At 39.8% G+C, this 27,823-nt stretch overlaps 1 protein-coding gene across 2 annotated transcripts; it reads right to left on the bottom strand.

Moving 5' to 3' along the window:
- On the bottom strand, positions 1–26,718 carry LOC103405616 (histone-lysine N-methyltransferase ATX2-like). Of its 2 annotated transcripts, none has more exons than XM_070810347.1 (25): positions 25,833–26,718; positions 25,657–25,719; positions 25,471–25,545; positions 25,120–25,339; positions 15,378–15,501; positions 15,157–15,261; positions 14,362–14,567; positions 12,552–12,644; positions 12,324–12,421; positions 9,400–9,576; positions 8,652–8,795; positions 8,372–8,419; positions 8,079–8,196; positions 7,931–7,996; positions 7,791–7,852; positions 7,513–7,569; positions 6,330–6,398; positions 5,963–6,161; positions 4,637–4,912; positions 4,232–4,293; positions 4,083–4,160; positions 3,150–3,245; positions 1,093–1,196; positions 868–1,015; positions 1–422 (listed from the first exon to the last, which is right to left on the bottom strand). In XM_070810347.1, the coding sequence occupies exons 1-24, from the start codon at positions 25,839–25,841 to the stop codon at positions 874–876; spliced, it is 2,691 nt and encodes an 896-aa protein (XP_070666448.1). In that variant the 5' UTR covers positions 25,842–26,718; the 3' UTR covers positions 1–422; positions 868–873. The 2 variants fall into 2 exon arrangements, with proteins under 2 accessions (XP_070666448.1, XP_017191601.3); XM_017336112.3 differs by having other exon boundaries at positions 25,668–25,719; positions 25,833–26,710.
- Between the last annotated feature and the right edge of the window lie 1,105 nt (positions 26,719–27,823).

The raw sequence follows: 27,823 nt of genomic DNA, 5'->3' as shown, positions 1-27,823 counted from the left end.
TTTTAGCCATCCGAGATCATTTATACCCCAAAAACTAAGATCCCTGAACTTCCCCAGGACTGAGTTTAAGTTTATTAAGCCTTTCGGCTTCTATTGTAATACACATTGAATTAATCAAATTACACCTTTCAGATTTCCAAAACAATGTTCTTCTGGGGTTTACGTTTGTATCCTTGTTAGCTTGTACCGCATCAGCTATGGATCTCTCAATGACGTCTTCAAATTTACATGCCCGAACCAAGAGGAGGATCAGCTTGAGAAAAAACGGGTAGCTGAATCGCATGGTTTTTTGTCAAGTAAAAACAAGAGAACGGGGGACTCCACAAGCCATCTGCCTTGAGAGATAAAAAGGTATAGCAGATTGTTGGGAGAAATCCGCACCTCCGGATCTCAACTGAACACATTTTACAACAAGACAATTTCTGCACAAACAAAAATTGAGGGAACGATCAGCACAAGGAAAACAATTATCAATGCAAATCAGTCGTGATAATTGACAGTGGAGAAAAATACATAGTGAGAAACAGCGAGCAGATACCAAAATATTGAAACTTATCGTGTTTATTTAGTTGTGTACCAAGAAACACAACTTCAATTAACTTTACAGCAACCCTACTTCCAATTTTATTACACATGGGCGGGTATGCCTGAAAACAAAATTGTGTGAAACCTGAAACTAGACAGACTTCCCTACCTGATTAATGGTCCGTTGCGGGAATCTAAGTTAACCAAAGAGAACCTAAAAGACTGATGCCTTCCGCGCTGACCCTTATATTTCATAATGTACTTGTGCAATATTTTAGAAAGTGCACTACTGGTCACCTATCTTACTATTCACCTTAGTCAACACACTTACAATTCACCTACCTTATATCATTCTCCACTCCAATCTATTAACTCGCTGCGAGGGGCACAAAGCTTGCTTGCTCGCTCTTTGGATTCAACATCATTAACCACCCCCCGACATCTTGGGAAACCACAACAACATGCCAGTTGTTCATCTATTGAAAAGAATCTGCGATAATAAGAAGAACGTTAGCCCATGAAATGAAATAATAAGAAAAATTGCATACAACAAGAATCGAGGATAACCTATAGTCATATGTAAGTTCTTCCCATCGTTTAATGTCTCTCTTTGCAAATATAATTATATGCTCATCATTATTAACACTAATGACTCTTGAGTAGCAATTTGGCTGCACACAACAAAGGTAAAGGTGAGTAAGTACAAGGTTAAATAAACAAATAAAAAGCTTGTGCAGAAGCCATCCAATTTAAACTCAGTAATTGCAAAAGTGTACACAATTTAAAAATATAAATTTTATGATTTCCACCATATCTGAAATGGCAACAAACCATTGTGTAAAATGTTATACAAGGTTACTTGAGAACAAACACCTCTCCCTTGATGAAATTTTGTTTCCGAAAGAATCAATAGGAAAAGGAAAATTTCTCATCACTAAATTCTTTCATTAACTCATTATGTATCAAAGAGAGGCATCATTCTCCCATAATTTCTTATGTTTACGCATTAGCTTGTTTATTAAATGAAAACGATATCAAATCAATCTACATTTTGACTCCCAGAATCTTGTGATGCATTACTTTGTGAGAAGCCTAAAGGGATGTCTACTTATCATGAATGAAAAAGTGCATGTTGAACGTAGGTATGTCATACCCAATGTCCGGAATGCCGATAATATCGGCGATATTTCGCCGATATTATCGGTTTTTCACATTACCGATATTTTAATAGGTATCCAACGGGTTTTCGTCAAAATATCGCGATATTATCGATATTAGCGATAATATCGCCAAGGCTCCGTCGTCGCAGCTGCCAAGATTTGCACCCCTCTCTGCAATCCACGCTCAGACCCATCAAAATGAGCAATCTCTTTTCTCCGGAGGTGGCCGGAATATGGGTTGGGTGTCCTTGGGGTCATCGGGGTTCCTCTGCGCGTCGCCGTGCTTCCCAGAGACGGAGGAAAGGGAGGGAGAGTTCAGGAGGGTGGTGGAGATACTGAGCTGGCATCGGGGTGGACGAATTTGGGTGTGCCTGGGTGTGGGTGCGATCGAGGAAATGGAGTCCTCTGCGCGTCGCCGTGCTTCCCAAAGATGGAGGAGAGGGAGGGAGAGTTCAGGAGGGTGGTGGAGATGCTGCACTGGCATCAGGGTGGACGAATTTGGGTGTGCCTGGGTGTGGGTGCGATCGGGGAAATGGAGTGAGAGAATGAGAGTTCGAGAGAGAGATAGAGTTGAGAACTGAGAGAGAGTGAGGGGTCCGAGAGAGACTCGGGAAAAGAGAGAGAGAGATAGGGTGAGGGTTAGTGGGCTGCCACGTGGCAGCGTGACGGAGAGTGAGAATCAAGATGGAGGGTCCAAATTAGATTAGGATAAAGGACTCAATTGCACAATTTATATAATTTCAGGGAAAGAGTGAATATAAATTAATCTGGGGTCCAGATTAGATTAGGATAAAGGACTCAATTTCAGGGAAAGAGTGAAAATATATAATTTAAGGGAAAGAGTGAAAAATTTGAACCTCAAAGAGTGAAAAATTTGCCAGCTCGCTATATAATCAACTTAAATCAGTTAAATCCATCATGCAATGCATTTCCTTCCAATTTTTTGTGATAAACTAATAGATAATTGACTAAATAAACATCCTGCAAAGTTTCAATAAAAATTTCCAAGTTTTTCTTACAATTTCCGTGGTTTCCATATTATTTTTATCGATATCGATAATATCCCGATATTTCCATCGATATTCCGTGTTTTTGGACTTCCGATATTTCCGATATCATCGATATTTAATACCTTGGTCATACCTGAACAACCATGTATGATTCTCATTCATGACTTCTCCCATTCCAAATAAGTAAACATGCCCTGAGTTTCTAGAGGGAGGAAAAGAGACTTGTTGCTAGCTGTGCTGACAATATTTTTATGGGTTTTAAGTTTTGAGACAAGTAGGAGATTTTTGAGTGCGGAGGTGGGGATGGGCATGTATTTACGGGAGAGTTTGATTCTGGGCATCCTTGTGAAGTTCAGTTTCTACTGGATTATGTTCAGGATAAAGACAATTCAAGATGACAAATACTTCACAAAAGTAAAACTAAATAAGTAGACAAGGGTTGGATAATACGCACTTCACAAGAGTGATTAATTAGGTGAGCAATGCTTCCAGCTCTTGTGGCATCAATGACTCGTTCATCATCAATCCGGAACATATAAGTCCCAGCCCCCTGCATGGGAAACGGTAAGGCTTTAGAGCGCCATTTCTTTCTCATTTCATACTCGAGCATCAACAAATGTAAAAGTTTCTAAACGGGAGATAAATATGAAGTACTACAGAACCTTACAAATACTAGAAAATCCAAAACTTGAGTAACAAACATACCCCTAATAGATACGCCTGATTGTTTCAATTCTCCATAAATTTGGACGAGATTTTAATGAATATTCCTATAGCTTAAGTGGGCAATAACAAAATTCAACAATTTTGAGGAAACCCCCAAAGTTGGGATGCAACCCTAAGAATTATGTGCAAACCTAAAAAATTTTGTTGAGCATGATGGAATCTAAAATAGTAGGTCCCTGAGCGCATGATTAGTGGACTTCAATTTAGGAGAGGATGCACCTAGCTAAGCTGCTTTTCCATGCAAATAGAATTAAAAATTACATGGCTAAAGGAATTCTTCAATCTTGAGAGACAATAGCTCACCTCTTTCACTAAACCTTGGGGAGTTTATGGAAGTTCTAACCCTAAACAAAGTATGAGTCTATTAATACCGCTAGCGCTTTACAACTAAGGCTCACATTGGTTGGACATTTTAATAGTTTACACTTGCAGGTTACAGATCACATTGGTTTGACACTTTTACTGGTTTACACTTGGAGACCTGCACGCTCAAGGGAAGACGGCAACATTGACTTCCATCTAGCCTAGATTGCCTAGTAATTATCCATGAACAATTTTGATATCTATTCTGACGTGATTTGTCATGCAACATAAAATGCATGCAAAAATAATAAAGCCTAAGTTCCAACGAGCACAGCAATGACTTTAGTACATAACTTACCACCAATGAATTATATATGAAGTGCTCCCTCCTGTCAGCTACAGGAGGTCTAACAAGTTCGCCCGTGTATTCAATCACCTACAAGAGATATGATCAGTATTCAAAGTATTCTTTTACAGGTTCAAAATATACTAAGAAAATTACTTTACCATGTCCCCTGCTCTATGTGGGTGCTTTGCAAAGATACCAAAACCATGAATTCCCGATTTTCCTGTAGTTAAAAGAAAAGAAGTTCCGAAAGACGAACTCAGAATAACAATTAAAATATAACACTAAATGATGTGATATTTTTAAAATTATATATGCATTTACTATATATGCTCAAAGTGTTACAACGTGCTCCCTGAAAGACCTAGGTATCTACTAGTAGCTTCGAAGTAGCAGCACAATATTGTTACCAAAATAAATTACAAATCTAAAGAAACAGGTTGGAGATTGGTGAAGATAACCAATCTGAACATAAATAGGAGAAGCTGTTATTTACATACAACATTCTTAAATGTTTCTTCAATGAAATCTCGGATAACCATATGAGTAAGAAAATTATATCTTACCAAATGCTAGTCTTTTTCGAAAGGTGTCCCTCATGTATTTATACTTCTCAGCCATAGAAAGTATGTCATTAGGAGCATCAAGCCGGGAGGCTTTCAGCCTCTGAAGGCTAGAACAGAACTTAGAGCCATTCGGAAGCTGTGAATTACTTGACAATTGGTGTTGGCTGTAACCACCTACTAAGTAAGGCTGGTTCTCGACAAACAAACGCTTTAAGGATGCAGCAGCTATGGCTTCAGGCTCTTTTCTCCCTCTTCTACAAAAGTAGTTGTATGGTTCTGCCCAAGGGTTGGATTGAGAGATTGCAACAAAAAATTAATGAATTTCAAAATAATAAATTCAACAAACTGAGTATCTATATCAATGATTCAATGATAGTTGCTTATGCACAAAATCGGTTGGACTTTGGATCAACTTAGATCCAACCGTAAATCACACAAAAGCACAAGAACACAAGGATATATCAGGGTTTACCCTGAGTAGAGGCTACATCCATGTTGGTGTAGATCTAGTTTCGCTGTGTAAATGTGGGTTACAATGCAAATAGAGGCTTGTTGTTGCCTTTAAAAGAGTAGAGAGGCTAGGGTTTTTACTCTAGAGTCTAGAGCGAGGGTGAGGGATCCCTTTTATACGACAAGGGTTTCCCTCCCCTTATACATAGTCCATGGGCTAAATCATGAGGCCCAAATATGGTACAACAATAGTGCATACACTATAGGAGCATTCATAAAATAAGATCGCAAACACTACCGAATCTCATTAATTAAACAGGACAGATAAACAGGCACTCGATTGTTTATTATCCTACAGCATATGACACTGGACTCGATGTTTAATAAAGACTAGTTACATAAAAGATCAGTAGAAAATATGGAATTAAGTATCGATCTCGTAAAGCATTTAATCATCTTTCAGTATGATCTGGAATAAAGAAGTAAAGCGATGGTGGCAGCAAAGGCCAAATGAGTAAATGAGTGAGAGATGATGAGGGATGGTGAGATATGTAGGAAGTCATACAGACAATAGAGTCAAGTTCGTTTAGAACATGATACAAAACACGAACAAGCAGATTAAATCATAATCAACTTTGACTCTTTCAATAAATAAAGGGTGGCAACCTCAAATATGGATCACACACTATGTCGTAGAAATAAAAAATAAATAAACAATTATGGCCACAGCTCATGGCTTCATAGTACATTATGATTATAACATCATATCTGTCAAGTGTGCCAAAAGCGACGCAGAAATGTAAACAAACTTGTGAGGTAATTTGCAGTAGGATTATCAAATTTCATCTAAAGTAGACTGATTATACATTTACATACCCGTACGAGCACATCCAGATGGATTTGTTGGTGGAGTGTATTCTGAGCACTGGCGCCCAGTTCGACCAATACAGTTATCAGCAGCTGAACGGTCATTTGTTGCCTGCCTATGCTTCTTGCAGAAGGAAAGAAGACGAATGCACTGCTCTACTTCATCATCGTCTACAGATAGTAGATGTAGTCTGTCCTCATCCTCAAGCTTCGTAGTTATAATAATAGAATAAAAATAAATAGGAACAAATTAAGAACTACTTGAGGAAAAAATTCCATTGAAATAATTCAGTAATGCATCCAGCAAATTACTGAAAAAAATAGAGTAACAAAAAACCAATAATGTCAAGTAAAAATGAGAAGAAAAAAAAACTACCTCAACACAAAGACCAGCAGCTCGCGCGCAAAGTGGGTGATATGCCACACAACAGGTATGGTTTGAACACTGGAAGGGACAAAATTCAGATGGTTATTATCAATGAATTTTGACTTTATACAGTTAAGAAGGAAAAATTAATCGGGGAAGATACAAAGATGCATGTAATATATATATAGGAAAGTAGATATATCCAGTGTATTAAAAGCGTGAGGCGTGGGCGAGGGATCCGAGGGATAGCCTGGCCTAGGCATGAGGCGAAGCCTCACTGGACCTAAATTTTTTAATATATACACTGAGCGTACACATATATTATATTAAAAAAAAAAGATTATTAACCAATAATCACCCTAAGCACACACATATATTATACATATATATGCACGCAGACAACACACATCCATTATATAAAAATTAAAAATCAGAAAAAAAAGGCAGAGAGACGATAGTGCAAGGAAGAGGTATGAGGCAGTTAAAACCCTACCCAAAATTTGGGTTTGGGAGTTAAAAAAAAAAAAAGCCCTGAGGCACGCCTTCCGCCGCCTAGGTGGCTCCGGCGAAGCCCTACGCCCACTCCCTCAAAATAGAGGCGAAAACCCTCAAGCCTAGCCTCAGAGGGCGCCTAGGCACGCCCTAAGGCAAGCCTTTTAAAACATTGGATATATCATAGAAAATAAGTAAAGAGCATATGAAAGCCAACCAATTTCTAAATAGATGCTACAATTATGTACGGCACAAAAAGAATACAAATTTAAGCTTTACACATGATATTCTAAAATGGATTAAAAGTATATTTTTCTCCTCTAAGACAGACTAACCCTTTTTTCCAAGAAATGCAACACTGAATAAAGAAGATTGGTTACTAGCATACGAAGATTCTAACAAATGCTCAACTCTGGAGCATTTATTATGTTAATTATTTCACTTGGACCAGGTACCCTTTTTTCTTCAAAAACGTAATAAATAAAGCAGATTGATGACCAAAATATAAGTAAAATATTCTAGAAATCCCTCAATATGAATCATTCATTCAGTGAATTTCCAAAAAGACGAAAAAACATTCAAAGTGTTTCTTCCCCGCAGGTTGCAACAAAATATTCAGCCAGTTTGACATCACGATACATGTTATAAATTCAACAAATTGACCAGCAGTGTATTGTTATAGGAATATAAATGAACTTACTTGAATGCAGGCTCCATACGAAACGCCACAGATACTACATAATAGCTTCCAACGGTCCTGTTACAAAACAGAAGATTAGTGGAGGCAGGAATACCTTGACAGTATGGTTTTTTGCCATTTTGATCCCAAACGACCAAAAGTATATGAGATCACTGCCACACAAATCCTCACAAGATAAACATAAAAAAGGTGACACACGTCAAAGAAAATGGGGGAGGGGCGAACACAAGGAGGCAGCCATAGTGGTGTGGAAACATATAATGTGAACAAGGAAATACCTTATTGATTCTACTAAGCCCATCAATTGGCTCCATTCTCTTAACATCAGATAGGCAGGTTTCTGAAACATTTTCAGACCATTAATAGAAAAATAAATACATATTCAATGAAAAAAAATGGAAACTGTATTTTCATGAACCTGGTATCCATATGGCACAAGCTAGATGAGCCCAGCGCCCGTCAGTTGTAGGCTTCATTGCACCCCCTGGACGAAAATCAGTTCAATAATTTAATGATGTGAAATCCATGGCGTTACAAAGTTCAAAGATTTAATGAATTATAAGTACCTATTACAGGACAAAGGCAGCAAGGTGGTAGAGGTTTAGGAGCCCCAGGCCGACATAAGTTGCATAACCATAGTACCCCACCAACAGGTTCCAATTCCCCATAGCATCTTGCATGGACCTGCAAAACATTACTACTGATCAAAAAAAGGAACATACCAGGAAACACACGACAAAGTAGAGAATGAAGCGCTTCAAATAGCCTTGAAAAAGAAATTTGGTTGAATATTATCTTGAATTTCATAGTTTAACCACCATTAACAGTACTGCGATCCCCACTACCAAAAGACCCTTACCATCATTCTGCATTTGTCACACTGCAGGAACAGGTTGTTTTCATACTCCTATAAACAAAACACCAATTAGCAAACCAATAGGGAAAAGAGTTTAAACGAACTCCCACTTAAAAATAAAACACAGCAACTAGCGGAAAAGACAGAAACAATATATATGTAGTAAATCTTTTAAAGAAACAAGATAAAATAAATACAGCAAACCAACAGACAACTATTATGCAGAACAGCAGAAAAAAGAATGTCAGTTATAAAATGATGTGGAAAAGCTTTTGGAGATTACCTCATCCATGTGGCAAACACTGCATTTATCAAGGTCCTTCCAGTCCACACGAACAGGTCTGTAACCAACAGGAACATCTCGATATCTCCTAGAGGCTAACTTGCACTTGGGTAATTTTGAAGAAAGCCTGGATTTTGATAACCTCTGCCAAAACCCCAAATGTTTATATTAGGCTAGAAATCAAGGAATAAGGGCAGAAGCAGAAAAAGCTGTGTAGCATCTTAAAATGGAATGGGATTCAACAATTTACAACATGTATCCAAAACAACTATTAGTCAAGAACCATTAACTAAGCAACAGAAAAGATTCCACATTTTCAACAGATAAGTATATTGCAAAAATGATATAATAAAGAAGAATATTGATCTGAAATTACATGTGTGCGCACAAATGCATCTATACAAGCAAACATATGCATATACAATTTATAATATATCTTCATGGTTGACATGGCATTTATTCTATATCCAACCCAAGAGTACAGTAGTTCGGCCAGATTCCCAATCCTTACTTTGATACTACTCATTAGAGAGGTGCAGTACTAAACAGTTGAACATGCTTAAAAATTAAAAGTTATAACAATCGTTATTACAAAAATAAAATAAATTCTTAATCTTGATGGAACAAATAAATAAAACTAGGCATCAAAGCCCAAGAAAAAAATGAAAAATAAAAGGATCACATTTTATTCACAAATATAACGGTAGTAGAAACTTAGTAGTGCTAATGCACAACTCAGCTTAGATACCTGAATAAGTTTAGCAACTTCCGGTATAGAGAAACCAAACATATGAGAACCAGATTTATAGGTCCCTTCTAATCTGCCGTCAGCATTGCCATTAGAACCATCAAATGAAGTGTTTCGTGCTTTCCTTATCCTTTTGTATATTTTATTCCAGCAAGCTGATGGTGTAGATCCTTTGAACTGGAAGAGATGAGCAGAAGGGAAAATAAATAACACAACAACATTGGCAGATATTTATTCCAGATACTTCTTTGTGCAACATACACCTGTACTCAACTAAGGAATCACAAAATAGAAGATGAAACATATAACAAGACAACGTCCTTTTATTACGTACTACCTAGGCAGTGCACCATAATTAGAAAGAGAGCATACACTGCTGTCATTGCAAGTGGATATGTATTCTGAATTGTAAAGAAATATGTATTCGGGATTGTAATTGTAGACCACATTTAGGGGATTTAAAGTTTAAACTAAGCAATGATAAGTTACTTAACCGTTGATCAGATGCCTAACAGGTTTAGCAAGGACAAGTTAATTAACAGTTGATCAAATGCGTAACGAGTTTATATACATTACGAATAAAACATAAGTGCATTTACTATATAATTCAAGAAGATTATCAGCAAGAAAACCCTCGTGGAAGTAAGAGGTATCAGCCCTGGTTTGGTACTGAGGTGCTTTTGAAAAAAGTGGGTATCAAAAAAAGCTGGGAGCCTTTTTACGTTTGGTAAACATTCAACTTTAACTTTTTCTCACAATTTTGCATGAAAAAAAGCCAAAAACACAAAGCTGCAAAACCCAGCTTTGAAAAACCGGCTTTTTTTGCTTGCCCAGTTTCTACGCAAACCGATTTCGAAAGAGGCGCTAAGGCCTTTAATGAAATTTTCCAATACCCAAAATGGCTTTTAGCAATTAAATAAATTATACATTATACCCGTCAACTTCATCGCCAACCCCGCGAGTGAAGATGAAGGGCCACGTGGGTTGGACCCAGAAGGAGCTGAGGACATGCTGAAAGCTCCAAAACGACGCCGGTGAGTGGAAGACGACCAAGTGGTGGTAGTTGTCGGCAATAACATGAAGGGAACTCTCCCACGACTTCTCCCAAATCTCCGTCGAGAGAGCAGGGATTGTGTTCGAGGGATTGCGATTGGTGTTGCTGTGGTGGTGGTCTTCGATAAGGGAGTGGAATTTGTCGGTGACCCAGCCTTCCTTAGGATATGGCAGAGAGAGACGAGAGAGAAGGATGAGAGAAGGAGTGGATGGTGGAAGAGGAAAGAAAATACAGGTTTTGCAAAAGAGGAGAACCAAACCTTGGAAAAGAAGATAGAATAAAAAATTATGATTCCATAATAAAAGAAAAGATAAAGAGTAATAGTTGTATAGTAAATAGATATTATAAATGTTGGATTATGATTTCTTGTTAAACATTGGATTATGATTTATTGTTAAACGTTAGATTATATGTTTAAGATAAATTTTATAAATATTTTTCTTTTAAAAATAAAGTATATTTAGTAATTCACCTTTATTTGTTAAGAAAATTAAATTAATGGCGCATCTAGTATTATACCTTTTTTGGCCATTTCACACAGTCACAGCTGTTTTACATAAAAGTTTACCAAACACTATAATACTGCTTTACTTTTTTGTTTTCAAAAGCACTTTTACAAAAAAATTTACCAAACACTCTGCTGCTTATTCTCACAGCACAGCAGAAGCAGTTTTTTTTTTTTTTTTTTTTGAAAAGAAACGATAGAATTTTATAAAACGAAAGAATTACAAAAGAGAAAAAGTAAACCACGTGGAAAAGATATCCACCTAGGGCTATAAGAGAACTAGCAAGGACCCCTAAAGAAAACTAATTGAACAGAGGAAAAGCTAGACCAAATCAAATAACGGCTGCTAACAAATCCCTAAAAATAGAAAAGAAATTGTAATCTCTAAACTCCACTGAAACCGAAGCCCAAAGGGCTGCCCAGTGTTTTACTCTATCCCAAAGCTCCTCAACCCCCACTCCCTTGTAATCCTCAAAGACTCTTTTATTACGCTCCAACCAAATGTTCCAGAAGAGGGCCATCAACAGAGATCCCCACAAAGTTTTGGCTTTCCTCCCTTTCCCTAGGCCTTCGAATTTAGTGCTTAGGAGCTCAAAACAACCCTTTGGGGTGACCCATCTTGCTCCGGCTTCCTTGAGCAATTTCCAGCAGTTTTTTTTCAAAGCACAAGAATACCAAACAAGCCCTAAGTACAGCTTAATAGGTGGTGAAGCTATACACAAATAATTACACATCGGGAAAAGAAGTACACGGACAAGATCCACATAAACATAAAATGATTGAGGACAGTTGGTTATTCATTTCCCAAACAATAGATGAAACTAACCACCTAGATTGATTTTAGATTTTGAGAAATGTAAGATCCAATATTCAGTATCAAAGTGATCCAGGAACTGAGCCTTTTTGGAAGACAAGAAGGCAAGAAGCAACAATTTCTAATTCAGAGTCATCAACCTATCCGGTAAAGTTGTTACTCTGAGCTAGGCCCAAAAGAAAGTGCAGAGAAGAATAAAAAGCACAAATGAAAAACCTTCAAGGGAAACAGTGGTAATCCATGGGCGCAAATTTCCAATCCCAAATACCACCCAACAATCTGTCTATGCTAAAATGGGATTACCAGATGGCACACGAGTCATCAACTCCGGTAAAGTTGTTGCTCTGAGCTACACCTATACACAGCATATATTATACATGCAATCGAGTCCTACTCAGACGTCTGAGATATCAAAAGTGATTAATAACATATGAATCAATAAGAAAATAAGTAAATTATTGAGGTACAAACTGATAACCTGGTGAAGGAACTTAAAGAGACAATCACATACTATCAAATGCACTCAAAATTGTAACTGGAGAAAGCCTAACCTGCTCTCCTGTATCAATTGTCACTTTGAACAGAGGTCGAATATTTGATTCGGTATCTCTCAACACCTCCATCTTATATAAGGCAAGTACACTTGGATCTGATCCAAAAATTTATCAGAAGCAAGATTGTTACAAGAGTAATATCATTGCAATAAAGTTGGCCTTAACATAAATAAAAAGAATAACTTTAGTATGAAAAGGCTGTCTATATAAAAGAGAGAGTCCCACCTGTAATTGAAGTAAATTTCCTCAAGGCAGTATAACCTTCAGGCCAAATGTATTTCTCATCCTGAAAACATTCTGAGTCCCTGACAATCTTTCCTGCAAGAAAATTCAATATGGTGGTGAGTAGAATGGAAGCCTCAAGAACCAACTGGATATACTTTCTTATAGATGGTGCTGAGTAGAATGGAAGTCTCAAGAACCAATTGGGAAATATTTATTTCTTATACATAGGAAACAGAAACTTTTAATAAGATATAAAAGGTACAAGAAAAGTGGAGTCCACAACTGAGAAGCCTGTATATTACAGAACACCTGCTCTTCAAACAGAACAAATAACAGGAAAAAAAAAAAAAAGAAGATAACTCTCTAGGCTTTGATGCAGTAGATTCCCGCAAAGAAGACTAAAACAAACTCCACCCTATAAACAGCCCAGCTCCTCAATGGAAACGTCCTTGAAACACTCCTATTCTCTATGATTTCCATCAAAGAATAACTTGACATCACTAGCAGATGATCCAACCTTTCAGCATCCTTCCTACACATGACACACCAGTAGGGAGAAATAGAATGAAGGACGCCTTAAGAACATGTACAATTATTACTTTTCCCAAGAGTGATTAGCCAAGCCAACACCCATACATTAGTAGATACTTCAGTTTTCCATATGACAAGGGAGGGAATGAAATTAGGTAGAGTAAGATATCCAAAAGGTACCTGGAAACGGACTTGCACGAAAAATCCCTGATGACTCAAGCCTCCAAATTCTCTTATCAACTCTATTTGGGACCAGCAAGACCGTTTCAAGGTCTGACAGTCAAGACTGGAGCACTCTCATTCATGTTCATTAAAATATCTTAGAAACCCAAGATCCCAACTAAGAGGGAACGAAGACAAATTTACACCTTACAAAATATCAATGAAAATCTATAGAGATAAGGATAAAGAATAAGACCACCCCAAATCTATTCCCAAAACTGCAGAGTGATGCAAAAGACAGAAACACCTTAGAAATATCTGTCCATGGACACTAACTAGAGCCTCTAGCCGCAATCTCTGGAGCCCATCCATTATCATTCACCCCACACTTCCTATTACACCACACCAAAGGGAAGTCAATTCTGCTTTGAATCTCCAACAGCCACTTTCCAACCAAAGCTACATTCCTCTACTAGATTTCCTACCCATAACATTCTTTATCCTTCACTCAAGGATAAATTCAAATCAGGACAAAGAAGGTTTAATATTTTACAATTCTATATACAGAAGTTAACAATGTCATAATTAATAAAATACCAGAAATTAATTGGATATAATTCATTATACAGAAGTCAATAATTAATAAACTACCAGTTATTGAATAATTTCTATGAACTACCAGATCTTAAAGAATAATTTTATAGAAACTATTGAAATTAATCCATAATTTCTTGTCTGAATATCTCTAAATCAATTAAATGCTAAAAACAGAAAAGAAAAAAATGTTGGCAATCAGGATGGGGCAACCTTTTCTCATCATTGTTTTTCCTCATGAAGTGGAGCCTACAAAATGGAAAATAACATTCCCTCTCCCAATCCCCCTCCCCCCAGGGCTCAGCATGGATTGAACCCAATACCTTCCCTTTGATGGGGGGAAGGTACAAATCTGGCTACAAAACTAGTAGCGGTTCCTCACAAAGTTGGGATTCAGAAAATCTAGTTTGAAGAATGAAAATGCGTTCAACAATTATAACATCAAAATGTGGACAATGCATGGGAACCATCCAGATTATATTATATAATGTCAGCAAAGAAGTACAAGAGTATAAAGAATTACCTAGGTTTATTATCTGCAAATCTCCGATCACAAATGGAGAAGTTCCAAGGTAATCCAGTGTTCTCGGAATCCCTGCATCATCAAAACATCCTTCATCAGAATCTGCACTCACTTCATCCTCTCCACTTATACTTTCACATTCATCAATGTTAATTCCATTTTGCAGCCGTAGCATTCTTCTTGGAAGCTTTTGTTCATTGAGATACCTGATGAAAACAAAAGATTACCCAGTTATGCAATAACTAAAAGGTCTACATATTGCACTGAGAAAGAAATATAATCAGGTTAAACCCTGTATCATACAAATGATTGGAAGAATTTGAATGGGTATAAACTACAAACACAAGAAGTTACATAAATATAAGAAAAAAACTCAATGCAGTCATTACCACTTAAAGCTATGTAGGGTGATGGATGCACATACTAAAAAATTACTCATTTAAATCTCATAGCCTCCAAGTCTAAAAGCATGCATGATAATGTCTCAAACACATAATTGTTTTGTGCATAAATATTAATTAGAGTGAGTACACAGAGTCCTATCAAAACTTGCCTCCTAGCCTATTAGGTCATTATATACTTGCACAACATATTCAAAGCGTGTAGAGATAGGGTCAAAACTACAATAATCTCAAGATGCCCAATTTGGGATGGATGCGTGATTAACAAATGCGAACAATTTAAGCAGGTTATATTAACAAATGAGAACAATTGCATGATTATAAATTGATTAAATTTATGAGTTTAGCAACATGAAGAAATTAAAAGGTATTGTAAAAAATTACATAAGATTACATTTTTGCTTCTTCCAAGCTTTTCATGAATCCAGGCTTCTTGCACTTCAAATGGAAAGAAGAAAGAAGTCCTTTGAGAAATGAGATTGCTTGTTTCACTTTAATCCTGTATAGATAACAACAGTAAAAAACAATGTCATGTTAAAAATGGAAAATTCAGGTATAATATGCAATTAAGTGCACAAAATATACATAAAAGTTCCTTAGATGTCAAAGAATTACCTTGCAAAGTCATGGGTACCAAAAAACTGCACTGGAACTGATATTCCTTCCAAAATTTTGCTTAAGCCTTTACGATCACCAATAAGGGATTCATCCACCACAATTGCTGGCCACATAGCATAACCTGCACGACAGCAGTTGATAGAAGCTTGTGTGAAATCCAATAATTGAAATCACCAGTTGGTCTGAGCTCAAAGGAATAAAAAATAGATGCACAACAGTGGAAGAAACTCACAACACATGTAACTTTTTTTTTTTTTTTTTGAGAAGAAACAATTTTATTAAAGAATAGAGAAATACACAGAAGTGGATAAGAAGTCCACCAACAAATTAGAAAGGAAAATCCCAATAGGATTTGGCTACAGCAGCCAATTCTAGACCTAGCTCACTTAACTGCTGCTAACAAATCCCACAGTATTTGAGATAGAGAGCAATTATTAAACTCTTTAGTAACCGAAGCCCAAAAAGATGCCCAATATTTTACTCTCCCCCAAAGTACTTCTGCCCCCACTCCAGTATAGTCTTCAAAAATCCTTTTGTTGCGTTCCAGCCATATATTCCAAAAAATTGCCGATACCAGGCAACCCCACAAAGCTTTGGATTTTTTCCCTTTTCCAAGTGCCTTAAAATTGGTGCTTAGTAGCTCAAAACACCCTTTAGGAATGACCCAACTTACTTTAACCTCCTGAAACAGTTTCCACCACATTTGTATCTATGATTCAAAAAACCTATTGTCTTTATATTAAGTCAGACAACAGTCAGGGAAGACGAAATGATCTAATAGCCATAGTTTTACGCTTTCACTCAAAAACAAAGCAATAGAAATTAGATTATGCAGATAATTGGATACATCACTGTTAACAATTCCGACCTAGTTTTGAGTTCAATCAATGGGATATGATATTTATTTCATGATTCTGATTTTGATGAAGGAGGAGGGGGAGGGCGTCAGGTAGTCGACAGCCGGCACTCCATGATCACGTCGAATCCTTATGAAAATGAATCCAGAACAAAATCGCGCTAAAGCTAGGGCGTCACCCGTAAGTGGCGCGCTGTGTGGCCTGAGCACAGTGATAAGTGAGCAAGGGTCGCTGTATCTCCATCGGCACCCGGATGCAGTGTTAAATGAGCAAGGGGGCCATAGAAACTTCTTTTCGAACGACTCCACTCAAAGTTGTTTGGGAGCATATGCTCCTATCAACTTTACCCGGGACACACAAAAGAAGTACTTTGATCCTATTAGACGGGGGAGGGTGAAGAAGCTAGGACAGAAGGGTAGAGTTCAAGAGAGCAAAATGCGTTTAGGAACGTGGAATATAGGAACCTTAACGGGAAAATCTATGGAAGTAGTGGAAGTTATGGTGAGGAGAAGGATAAATATTATGTGCCTACAAGAAACTAAGTGGGTTGGTAGTAAGGCAAAGGATCTAGAAAACTCAGGGTTTAAACTTTGGTATTCGGGCACAAATAGAACGAGAAACGGTGTTGGCATAATCGTGGACAAGACCTTGGTACAAGATGTTGTAGATGTCAAGAGGGTAGGAGATAGAATCATGGCAATCAAGATTGTAATAGGACAAGAACTTATCAATGTGATTAGTGCGTACGCACCTCAAGTAGGGTTGGATACGAGTTCGAAGGAGAAATTTTGGGAAGATCTTGGAGACTTGGTGCAAGGAATTGCTCAGACGGAGAAGTTATTTATAGGAGGAGATTTAAATGGACACGTGGGCAGGGAGACAGGCAACTATGGAGGTTTTCATGGTGGCCATGGTTTTGGGGAGAGAAACGAGGATGGGGAAGCTATCTTGGATTTTGCAATGGCATATGATCTCTTCTTAGCCAACACCTTCTTTAAGAAGAGAGAAGAACATGTGATCACCTACAAGAGTGGGTCGTCAAAAACACAAATAGATTTTCTTCTAATGAGGAAAGGGGATCGTATAACTTGTAAGGATTGCAAAGTTATACCAGGAGAGAGCGTGGCTAATCAACATCGCTTGTTGGTGATGGATGTACATATCAAAAGAGTAAGACAAAAGAACAAGACTTGGAAGTGCCCAAGGACTAGATGGTGGAATCTAAAAGAAGAAAAACAAGCCATTTTCAAAGAGAAGGTAATCACCCAATGTGTGTGGGATAGAGAGGGGGAAGCTAGCCAAATGTGGGATTCCATGGCTAGTTGTATCCGAAAAGTAGCAAAAGAGGTATTAGGAGAGTCCAAGGGCTTTGCCCCACACCAAAAGGAATCTTGGTGGTGGAATGAGGAGGTACAAACAAAGGTGAAGGCTAAGAATGAATGTTGTAAAGCCTTATACAAGGAGAGGACTGATGAAAATGGTGAAAGGTATAGAAAAGCGAAGCAAGAGGCGAAGAAAGCTGTCAGAGAAGCTAAGTTAGCGGCTTACGACGATATGTATAAACGACTAGATACCAAAGAAGGAGAGTTGGATATCTATAAACTATCTAGAGCAAGGGAAAAGAAGACAAGGGACCTAAACCAAGTGAGGTGCATCAAGGATGAGGATGGAAAGGTTCTTGCTACAGAGAACGCGGTTAAAGACAGATGGAGATGTTATTTTCATAATCTTTTCAATGAAGGACATGAAATGAGTGCTTCTTTATGGGAGTTGAGTAACTCAGAAGAGTGTAGAAACTACTCTTTTTATCGTCGAATCCGGAAGGAAGAAGTGGTTGTAGCTTTGAAGAAGATGAAGCATAAAAAAGCAATAGGCCCAGACGATATACCAATCGAAGTGTGGAAACTTTTGGGAGAGACAGGTATAACATGGCTCACTGACCTTTTCAATAGGATTTTGAAAACGAAGAAGATGCCAAATGAGTGGCGAATGAGCACTTTGGTGCCTATCTACAAGAATAAGGGCGACGTACAAAATTGCATGAACTATAGGGGTATTAAGCTAATGAGTCATACAATGAAGCTCTGGGAGAGAGTCATTGAGCATAGATTGAGGCAAGAGACACGGGTTTCGGATAACCAATTCGGGTTCATGCCAGGGCGCTCAACCATGGAGGCAATCTATCTCTTACGAAGATTGATGGAAAGATATAGAGATGGGAAAAAGGATTTACACATGGTCTTTATAGATTTGGAAAAAGCGTATGATAGGGTCCCAAGAGACATTCTTTGGAGGATTTTAGAGAAGAAAGGAGTACGAGTAGCATATATCCAAGCTATAAAGGATATGTATGAAGGAGCAAAGACTGCTGTAAGAACTCATGAAGGACAAACCGAAAGCTTTCCCATAACTGTAGGATTACATCAAGGCTCATCCTTAAGTCCTTACCTTTTTGCGTTGGTAATGGATGAGTTAACACGACATATTCAAGATGATATTCCTTGGTGTATGCTTTTCGCAGACGATATAGTGTTGATAGATGAAACTCAGGAAGGGGTAAATGCAAAGCTTAACCTTTGGAGAGAAGTGTTGGAATCTAAAGGTCTTCGCCTAAGCCGATCAAAGACAGAATATATGGAGTGCAAGTTCAGTGCAAATGGAGGCCAAAACGAGTTAGGGGTGAGGATCGGAGATCAAGAAATACCAAAGAGCGACCGTTTTCGTTACCTAGGATCTATCTTGCAAAAGAACGGAGAATTAGATGGAGATCTCAACCATAGAATACAAGCTGGATGGATGAAGTGGAAGAGTGCATCCGGCGTGTTGTGTGACCGCCGTATGCCACTGAAGCTCAAGGGAAAATTTTATAGGACGGCAATAAGGCCGGCGATGCTGTATGGCACAGAATGTTGGGCGGTGAAACATCAACACGTACACAAAATGGGTGTAGCGGAGATGAGGATGCTTCGTTGGATGTGTGGGCACACGAGAAAGGATAAGATTAGGAATGAGGATATCCGGGGTAAAGTAGGAGTAGCCGAAATTGAAGGAAAGATGAGAGAAAATCGGTTACGGTGGTTTGGACATGTGCAAAGAAGGCCTACTGACGTTCCGATTAGAAGATGCGACTATGGGACAGAGGTTCAGGGCCGAAGGGGTAGAGGAAGACCTAGGAAAACTTTGGAAGAGACTCTAAGAAAAGACTTAGAGTACTTGGATCTAACGAAGGACATGACACAGGATCGAGCACAATGGCGTTCTAAGATTCATATAGCCGATCCCACTCAGTGACTTGGATTTTCCAAGTCTCCAACCGAGAAGTTTTCCTCACTCGGGAAATTAAGGGAACACTACCCCAACCTACATGCTCCACTCAGAAAGCTTCAACATACAAGCTTTAACAAAAGAAAATTCAAAGAACTTAGCGAAGAAGGCTTTGGTGTATTTAACACAATACGTTGAAATGAAGGAAAGCTTATTTATTGATATCCCCGATAAGCTACAAATATGTACATATACATGAGTCAAAATAAGCACACAAGAGGGAGCCTTCACAAAGGTTGCTTAGGAGAAGTCTCAACAGTCGGTAGAGCCCCAGAAAGAGAAGGCACCAGAGGGGGATCATTTGGAGCCTCAGTACTGGACAGAACCCTAGAAGGAGGAGGCATCAGAGGTTGATCATTTGGAGCTTCATTACGCGGTACAGCCCCAGAAGACGAAGGCAATAAATGCCTTTGGAACAAACCCACAAATCTCTGATGATCAAGTAAAACCTGACCATCAGTTTCCTTCATCTGGTCAAGCTTCCTCTTCATGTTTGTAGCATAGTCATGTGCGAGCCGGTGCAATTGTTTATTCTCATGCTTGAGCCCTCTAATCTCCAGTTTGAGACTCATCACTTCAGCCGCCAATGATTCAACTTGGCGGGTTCGAGCAAATAGGCGTTGGGCCATATTAGACACAGAACCTGCACACTGAACACTGAGAGCCAGCGAATCCTTAACAGCTAACTCATCAGACCGTTTGGAAAGTAGTCTGTTATCTTTGGGAGTGAGAAGGTTCCTGGCCACCACCGCAGCGGTCATATCATTCTTCATCACGGAATCCCCAACGGTAAGAGGACCAGTAGGGGAGACGAAGGATGGGCGCCATATGTTGTCTGGAGAAGGCGGGGCTGCCTCTTCAACAAGGTTCAAGTCAAAACGACGGTCGGAGGGGCCAGACATTTTCAAAGGTGTTGAAGAGAGAAGAGGTCGGACAAATCAAGATCTTAGAAGTGCAAGAATGAAGCTTCTACTGGTGGAGATTCAAGTGTGCTTTGGAACTTAATGCCAGCCCCTATAAAAATCTGCACTCGACGAAGCTTCAGAAATCGAAGAGGCGCCTGCTCAGAAATCGAAGAGGCGTTTGCTTTCTCAAAAGCTGGGCTGCTTAGAGATCACGAGGGTTGATCTCAGAAATCGAAGAGGCGTTTGCTTTCTCAAAAGTTGGGCTGCTCAAAGACCACGAAGGCCGATCTCAAAAATCGAAGAGGCGCTCGCTTTCTCAAAAGCTGGGCTCCCCAGAGACCACGAGGGCCGATATCAGAAATCGAAGAGGCACCTACTTTTCCAGCCTTGTCAGCACCTGTCACACGCACACTCAGTTTTGCGGAAATTATGGGCATTCTGTCAAAGACTTCTGGGGAAGTAGAAAACACATGAATCTTACTGTTCAATCACCCACTTCCCACACGCAACAATAGCTCATGGGTACCACAAATAACTTTGCCAAAGTTCTCTGCCAAAGTTGAGCACGTGAAGCTTGCAGCTCCCACTACATCGCTCTGACCAAGAAGGGTAAAAGAATAGCAAAGAAACAGCACTAACAAAGTTTAGACCCATAAATTTTGAAGGTCTAGCTACCATATTATTACCCACAAGGGTAAAGGAACAGTACCACTGCTGGATAATTGGAAAGTCCCTGTGTGTCAACCTCTGTGCTTCGTGGCAAGGTAGACTAGCAAACATGCCCAACCTTTACTCACATTCGAGAAAACACTCCCAATAAGATTGCTTGCTCCAAAATCGAAGAGGCACCGTCCTCCGAATCTCGAGAGCCAGACTCCCAACATGACCACTTTCTTAAAAATCGAAGAGAGGGTAAAGGAACAGTACCATTGCTGGATAATTGGAAAGTCCCTGTGTGTCAACCTCTGTGCTTCGTGGCAAGGTAGACTAGCAAACATGCCCAACCTTTACTCACATTCGAGAAAACACTCCCAACAAGATTGCTTGCTCCAAAATCGAAGAGGCACCGCCCTCCGAATCTCAAGAGCCAGACTCCCAACATGATTACTTTCTCAAAAATCGAAGAGACACTGCTCCCCGAATCTCGAGAGCCAGACCCCCAGCATGATTGGTTTTTCAAAAATCGATGAGGCATCGTTCTCCGAATCAATCGAAGAGGCGCTCGCTTTCTCAAAAGCTGGGCTGCTCAGAGACCACGAGGGCCGATCTCAGAAATCGAAGAGGCACCTACTTTTCTAGCCTTGTCAGCACCTGTCACACGCACACTCAGCTTTGTAGAAATTATGGGCATTCTGTCGAAGACTTCTGGTGAAGTAGAAAGCACATGAATCTTACTGTTCAATCACCCACTTCCCACACGCAACAATAGCTCATGGGTACCACAAATAACTTTGCCAAAGTTCTCTGCCAAAGTTGAGCACGTGAAGCTTGCAGCTCCCACTACATCGCTCTGACCAAGAAAGGTAAAAGAATAGCAAAGAAACAGCACTAACAAAAGTTTAGACACATAAATTTTGAAGGTCTAGCTACCATATTATTACCCACAACTGTAAAGGAACAGTACCACTGCTGGATAATTGGAAAGTCCCTGTGTGTCAACCTCTGTGCTTCGTGGCAAGGTAGACTAGCAAACATGCCTAACCTTTACTCACATTCGAGAAAACACTCCCAATAAGATTGCTTGCTCCAAAATCGAAGAGGCACCGTCCTCCGAATCTCGAGAGCCAGACTCCCAACATGACTACTTTCTCAAAATCGAAGAGAGGGTAAAGGAACAGTACCATTGCTGGATAATTGGAAAGTCCCTGTGTGTCAACCTTTGTGCTTCGTGGCAAGGTAGACTAGCAAACATGCCCAACCTTTACTCACATTCGAGACAACACTCCCAACAAGATTGCTTGCTCCAAAATCGAAGAGGCACCACCCTCCGAATCTCGAGAGCCAGACTCCCAACATGATTACTTCCTCAAAAATCGAAGAGACACTGCTCTCCGAATCTCGAGAGTCATACCCCCAGCATGATTGCTTTCTCAAAAATCAAAGAGGCATCGTTCTCCGAATCTCGAGAGCCAGATACCACAGACCACTTTTTCAAAGTGCTCTGACAGAGTTAAAACATGTGAAACTGGCAGCTCCCACTACCGTGCTATGACCAAGCAGGGTAAAGGAATAGCATTACTACTTGTTGTTAGGGAGACTCCTATATATGTCGACCTCCATCCCCAACGGACAGGCAGACCTGCAAAAATGCTCAACCCTTCATCATATCTGAAAGGGCACTCCCAACGAAGCCTTTCAAAATATTCAGCTTTCTTTCCCCCCGATAATACCTCTGCAAACAAGCTATACTAGAGCAAGAATATCTCATATCATCAGGGTTAAAAGCAAGAGTATCCCATATCATGCTTTTTCCCTGTCTTTTCTTTTGGCCTTGTTTTTACCTGCAAGACAAGGAGAAAGAGAGCAATCAGTCAGCACTTGGAATCAAGCTTCCAGCCAGGAACTGACTGCCTGGAACCCCTTACCTGATTACTTACCTGGCATTGCTCTCGAGTACTCATCTTCAACATCTTATGTTTCCAGGGAAGATTCCGCATCTGCTTGAGGAACAGATAGGGCAAGTGCGAAGGGTACAAGGAAGCATGTGGAGACAAGCGTAACAGCACACGTGCCGATACATTCATTACTCTGTCAAAAGCAAAAGTATCCCATATCAGCAGGATGGAACGTACTCTAGATTTGATGGACTTGTTTTGACCCTCAAATTCTTCAGTCGGCCTTATACTCTGGAGAAAACCAGAAAACCCTCCAGCTCAGTTCAAGAATAAGCCTGTGGAAAGTTACTTCTTCAAAAGCAAAAGTATCTCATATCATCTCTTCTCATTTTTCTTCTCTTTATCCTTCATGCTGCTGCAAGATGGGGAGAAGGTGAACAATCAGTCGGAGCTCTGATTGCTTACCTTGTCTGTCACCTCTTTCAGCAGACCCCCTAGCTCGGCGACTTGGGGGACTCCTACTACATGGTTTGTATCGCGCTTGACCAAGCCTGAAACTACAAGTAAGCTTCAAGTGAAATTGATACATTACCTTGTGCATCTCCACCAGTTAAAGATACCACCCCTGGATGGAGGAAGAGTACTTCCAGAGAAGATGCCACATCTACCTATGAGACAGATAAGGCAAGTCAAGACGACACCACACTCCGATACTTAGAAGTTTCGTGATTACGAGATCATTCTCCCACAATATTTCCTAATGTCATTTGTACTAAATCATTCACTTGTACTCACTAAATGAGAGCTTGAACTTATGTACTTGTGTAAACCCTTCACAATTAATGAGAACTCTTCTATTCCGTGGACGTAGCCAATCTGGGTGAACCACGTACATCTTGTGTTTGCTTTCCTATCTCTATCCATTTATATACTTATCCACACTAATGACCGGAGCAATCTAGCGAAGATCACAAAAAGCGATCGTTTTCGCTACCTAGGATCTATCTTGCAAGAGAACGGAGAATTAGATGGAGATCTCAACCATAGAATACAAGCTGGATGGAAAGAGTGCATCCGGCGTGTTGTGTGACCGTCGTAGGCCACTGAAGCTCAAGGGAAAATTTTATAGGACGGCAATAAGGCTAGCGATGTTGTATGGCACAGAATGTTGGGTGGTGAAGCATCAACACGTACACAAAATGGGTGTAGCGGAGATGAGGATGCTTCGTGGGATGTGTGGGCACACGAGAAAGGATAAGATTGGGAATGAGGATATCCGAGGTAAAGTAGGAGTAGCCGAAATTGTAGGAAAGATGAGAGAAAATCGGCTCCGGTGATTTTGAACATGTGCAAAGAAGGCCGACTGACGCTCCGGTTCGAAGATGTGACTACGGGACAGAGGTTCAGGGCCGAAGGGGTAGAGGAAGACCTAGGACAACTTTGGAAGAGACTCTAAGAAAAGACTTAGAGTACTTGGATCTAACAGAGGACATGACACAAAACCGAGCGCAATGGCGTTCTAGGATTCATATAGCCGACCCCACTTAGTGGGAAAAGGCTTTGTTGTTGTTGTTGTTGTTGATTCTGATTTTGATGAACACCGTTGACTCTTTCCTTTCTTTCTTTTCAATAAAAGTTTGTGTTCTTATCCACAAAAACAAATATATATTAAGAAAACGCAGGGATAATTAACATTAACTCTACAGTGGTTAACATCAGAAGGCAAGGAACCACTCAGGCCTAACACAATCAAAGCCCCAATGCTGCTCCTAAATCATAAACAAACATAGAGCATGTTCAGTCGGGCCAAAGATCACTTAACTCCTGTTTTCGTCCACTGAACCTTACATTAATTGGAAATTAGAAAACATAATCTTAAGAAAAAACTGGTACCTACTATCTACAGAGGAGCCTCTGATTCATCTAGGACAAACCATCTGATTTGTGTAGGCGCCTGAAAGGCCCAAGAAACAATTTTTTTTCCAATGCAAGGGGATTACCTTGTGATTTGTTATCATATATGACCATCCTCTCCCTCAAGCCATAAGAAATATAATAACAAGTTAGAACAAAATCAAAAGAGTAGATAATCACACACCAGTAAGCTTGGCCCATATGATATCCCCAGGCTCTAGTTCTTGGCAGTCATCCAAACTCGCAGCCAACACAACCATTTCATTATAATCATAGACATCACTGTTTGTACTCTTTGGACTGCAACTCAAACTCAAACTTTCCATTTCTTCTCGAGAGATATAAAATTTGATTCTCTCGCTTGATAGAAGCAAATCCTCCTCATCAGCATCTTCATATTCAATCTACATTGCAAAATCCATAAGTTATGGCTCAAACAAGTTTTCATGCTTTAACTTTCGCAAATTGTCTCGGGCGCTCTGAACATAAAAATGATTAAACAAAACCGGATGGGACGAATATGATAGAGCAATACATGATGTCTATGAGTGTCAGAGTTGTAACCCACAATGCGACCCGAATACCAATCAGCATCCAATGGCCAATAGACCTGTACTCAACAAAGCAAACGTTCAGAATTTTGCGACAAGCACAGCAATGCTATGCTCCTCACATACTCAAATAAAGATCAAAACTATTACAATTGTCAAAAAGAGCTTACAGAGAGCTTGCCTTGCATTCTAATCCAATAAAAGTTTTGGGATCGACATCTTTGAAACTCAACCTGTCGAAAATCAACCCTTAACACTCTCCCAATAATCATTCAAACATATAAGAGAAACCCTTTCGACCAAATAACAAAAAGATAAATAATTGGAACCCTAAACTAACACATACCCGACCCATTTCTTCACAGAAGGCGAATCCGAAAGAATTTTCTCGCAGTTAGAAGAAGAATTCCGCTTGTTGAGGCCCAATTTCTCTCCTTTTTTACTGCCATCAAGTTTCGGATTGCTACGAGAATCCCTCAACCGAGGACCCTCCAAATTAGACAGAATACTAGAATCAACCCCCAGTTTGAGTAACTCGTTAAAGCCGAGGTTCCTCTTCTTCTTGGTCTCCGAAATCCTCTCGAATTCACCATCGACATCATCAACCGCCTCAATCTTCACCGCCGCCGGCTCATTCCGGGCAAGCAAAGCATCGAAGAAGGAGGAGCAATGGCGAGGCCGCTTGACCCGGCGGGAGTAGACATTGACAAGTGAGGGTTTGGGAGAGGGCTTCTGAAGATTCTGATCGCCGGCATCGCCATCGTCGAAGTCGTCGAGCTTGCGAGCTTTGACCTTCTTGGACATGACGTTGGAGGACCCGCTGGCGCTGACGCAAGGAGAGGTGGCGGAATAGACGTGGTTCAGAGATAGGTAGCGGAGGGGGGTGGAGGCGTGGATGTCGGTTGAGGCGTCGTCGTTTTGGTGCAGGAGGGGAACTGCCATGGAGAGAGCGAGGAGGGGGGGGGGGGGCTTTCTCGCTTTTGCTCTCTCTAAATCTCTCTGGGGGGTTTGTGGGTTTGGGTGGATTAGGGTTGGGGATTTTAGGAAAGAAGAGGGAGGGATCTGACGGGTGTCTCAGCGGTTTATGGGAGGGAGGGTTTTGCTCCCAACTATCAGTTTCCCGCCTGCAGTAAGAGGAGAGATACAGAGAGATGGAACTAACTACTGAAACTCGTGTTAACACGATGTACGGAATCCTTTGGATAAATTTCCAAGAGCTTCTCCAAAGATATGTCAAGTTTAACATGTCAAATAGAATTTAATAGCTTACGTGGCAATTTGACATATTCATCAAATATATGTTCCAACCATGGTACAAAATATATCACCGATAATATCGGCGATATTATCGGTTTTTACGAGAATCGATATTTTTTTAAGGGTAAAAGACTGTTTACTACCCTCATGTTTCATGGTTTTCAACATTTAGTACATCAAGTTTTTTTCGTCTCAGAATCATACCTAAAGTGTAAATTTTGGAACAATCTCATACATCCGTTAGTCAAACTGTTAAATTTGCCGTTAATTGTGACGTGGCGCCCATGTGGACAATGACTGGACGCCACGTGTCAGCCACGTTTTTTTTTTTTTCTTTCTTCTTTTCTTCTTCTTCTTCTTCTTCCACCCGAATGCAACATTTTTTTTTTCCTTCCTCCTTCTCCTTCCTTCCCCTTCTTCTCCTTCTTCCTTCTCTTCCTCCAAATCTGGGGAAGTTTTTTTTTTCTTCCTCCTTCTTCCTTCCTCTTCTTCTTCTTCTTCTTCCTCTGAATCTGCCCAGATTCGGTTTTTTTTTTTTTTTTTTTTGAGGAAGATGAAGAAGAAGAAGAAGGAAGGAAAAAAAGTTGCAGTCGGAAGAGGAAGAAGAAGAAGAAGAAAGAAGAAAAAAAAAAGCCGAATTTGGGCAGATCCGGAGGAAGAAGAAGAAGAAGAAGATGAAGAAGAGGAAGGAAGAATGAGGAAGGAGGAAGGAGAAGGAAGAAGGAGGAAGAAGAAGAAAACAAAAAACAAAAAAAAAACTTCCCCAAATTCGGAGGAAGAAGAAGAAGAACAAGAAGGAGAAGGAGAAGAAGGGGAAGGAAGAAGGAAGAAGGAAGAAGGAGGAAGAAGAAGAAAGAAGGAAAAAAAAAACGAATCTGGGCAGATACGGACGAAGAAGAAGAAGAAGAAGAAGAAGAAGGAATAAGGAGGAAGGAGAAGGAAGCAAGAAAAAAAAAATTCCCCAGATTCGGAGGAAGAAAAAGGAGAAGGAGAAGGAGAAGGAAGAAGAAGGAAGAAGGAGAAGAAGGAGGAAGGAAGAAGGAGAAGAAGGAAGAAAAAAAAAAGTTTGTAGTCGGGTGG

The sequence above is a fragment of the Malus domestica genome, chromosome 13 (assembly GCF_042453785.1).
Source record: "Malus domestica chromosome 13, GDT2T_hap1".
Classification (NCBI taxonomy): domain Eukaryota; kingdom Viridiplantae; phylum Streptophyta; class Magnoliopsida; order Rosales; family Rosaceae; genus Malus; species Malus domestica.
Note: the sequence above shows the minus strand (reverse complement) of the source record. Positions and strands in the feature narration are given on the sequence as shown.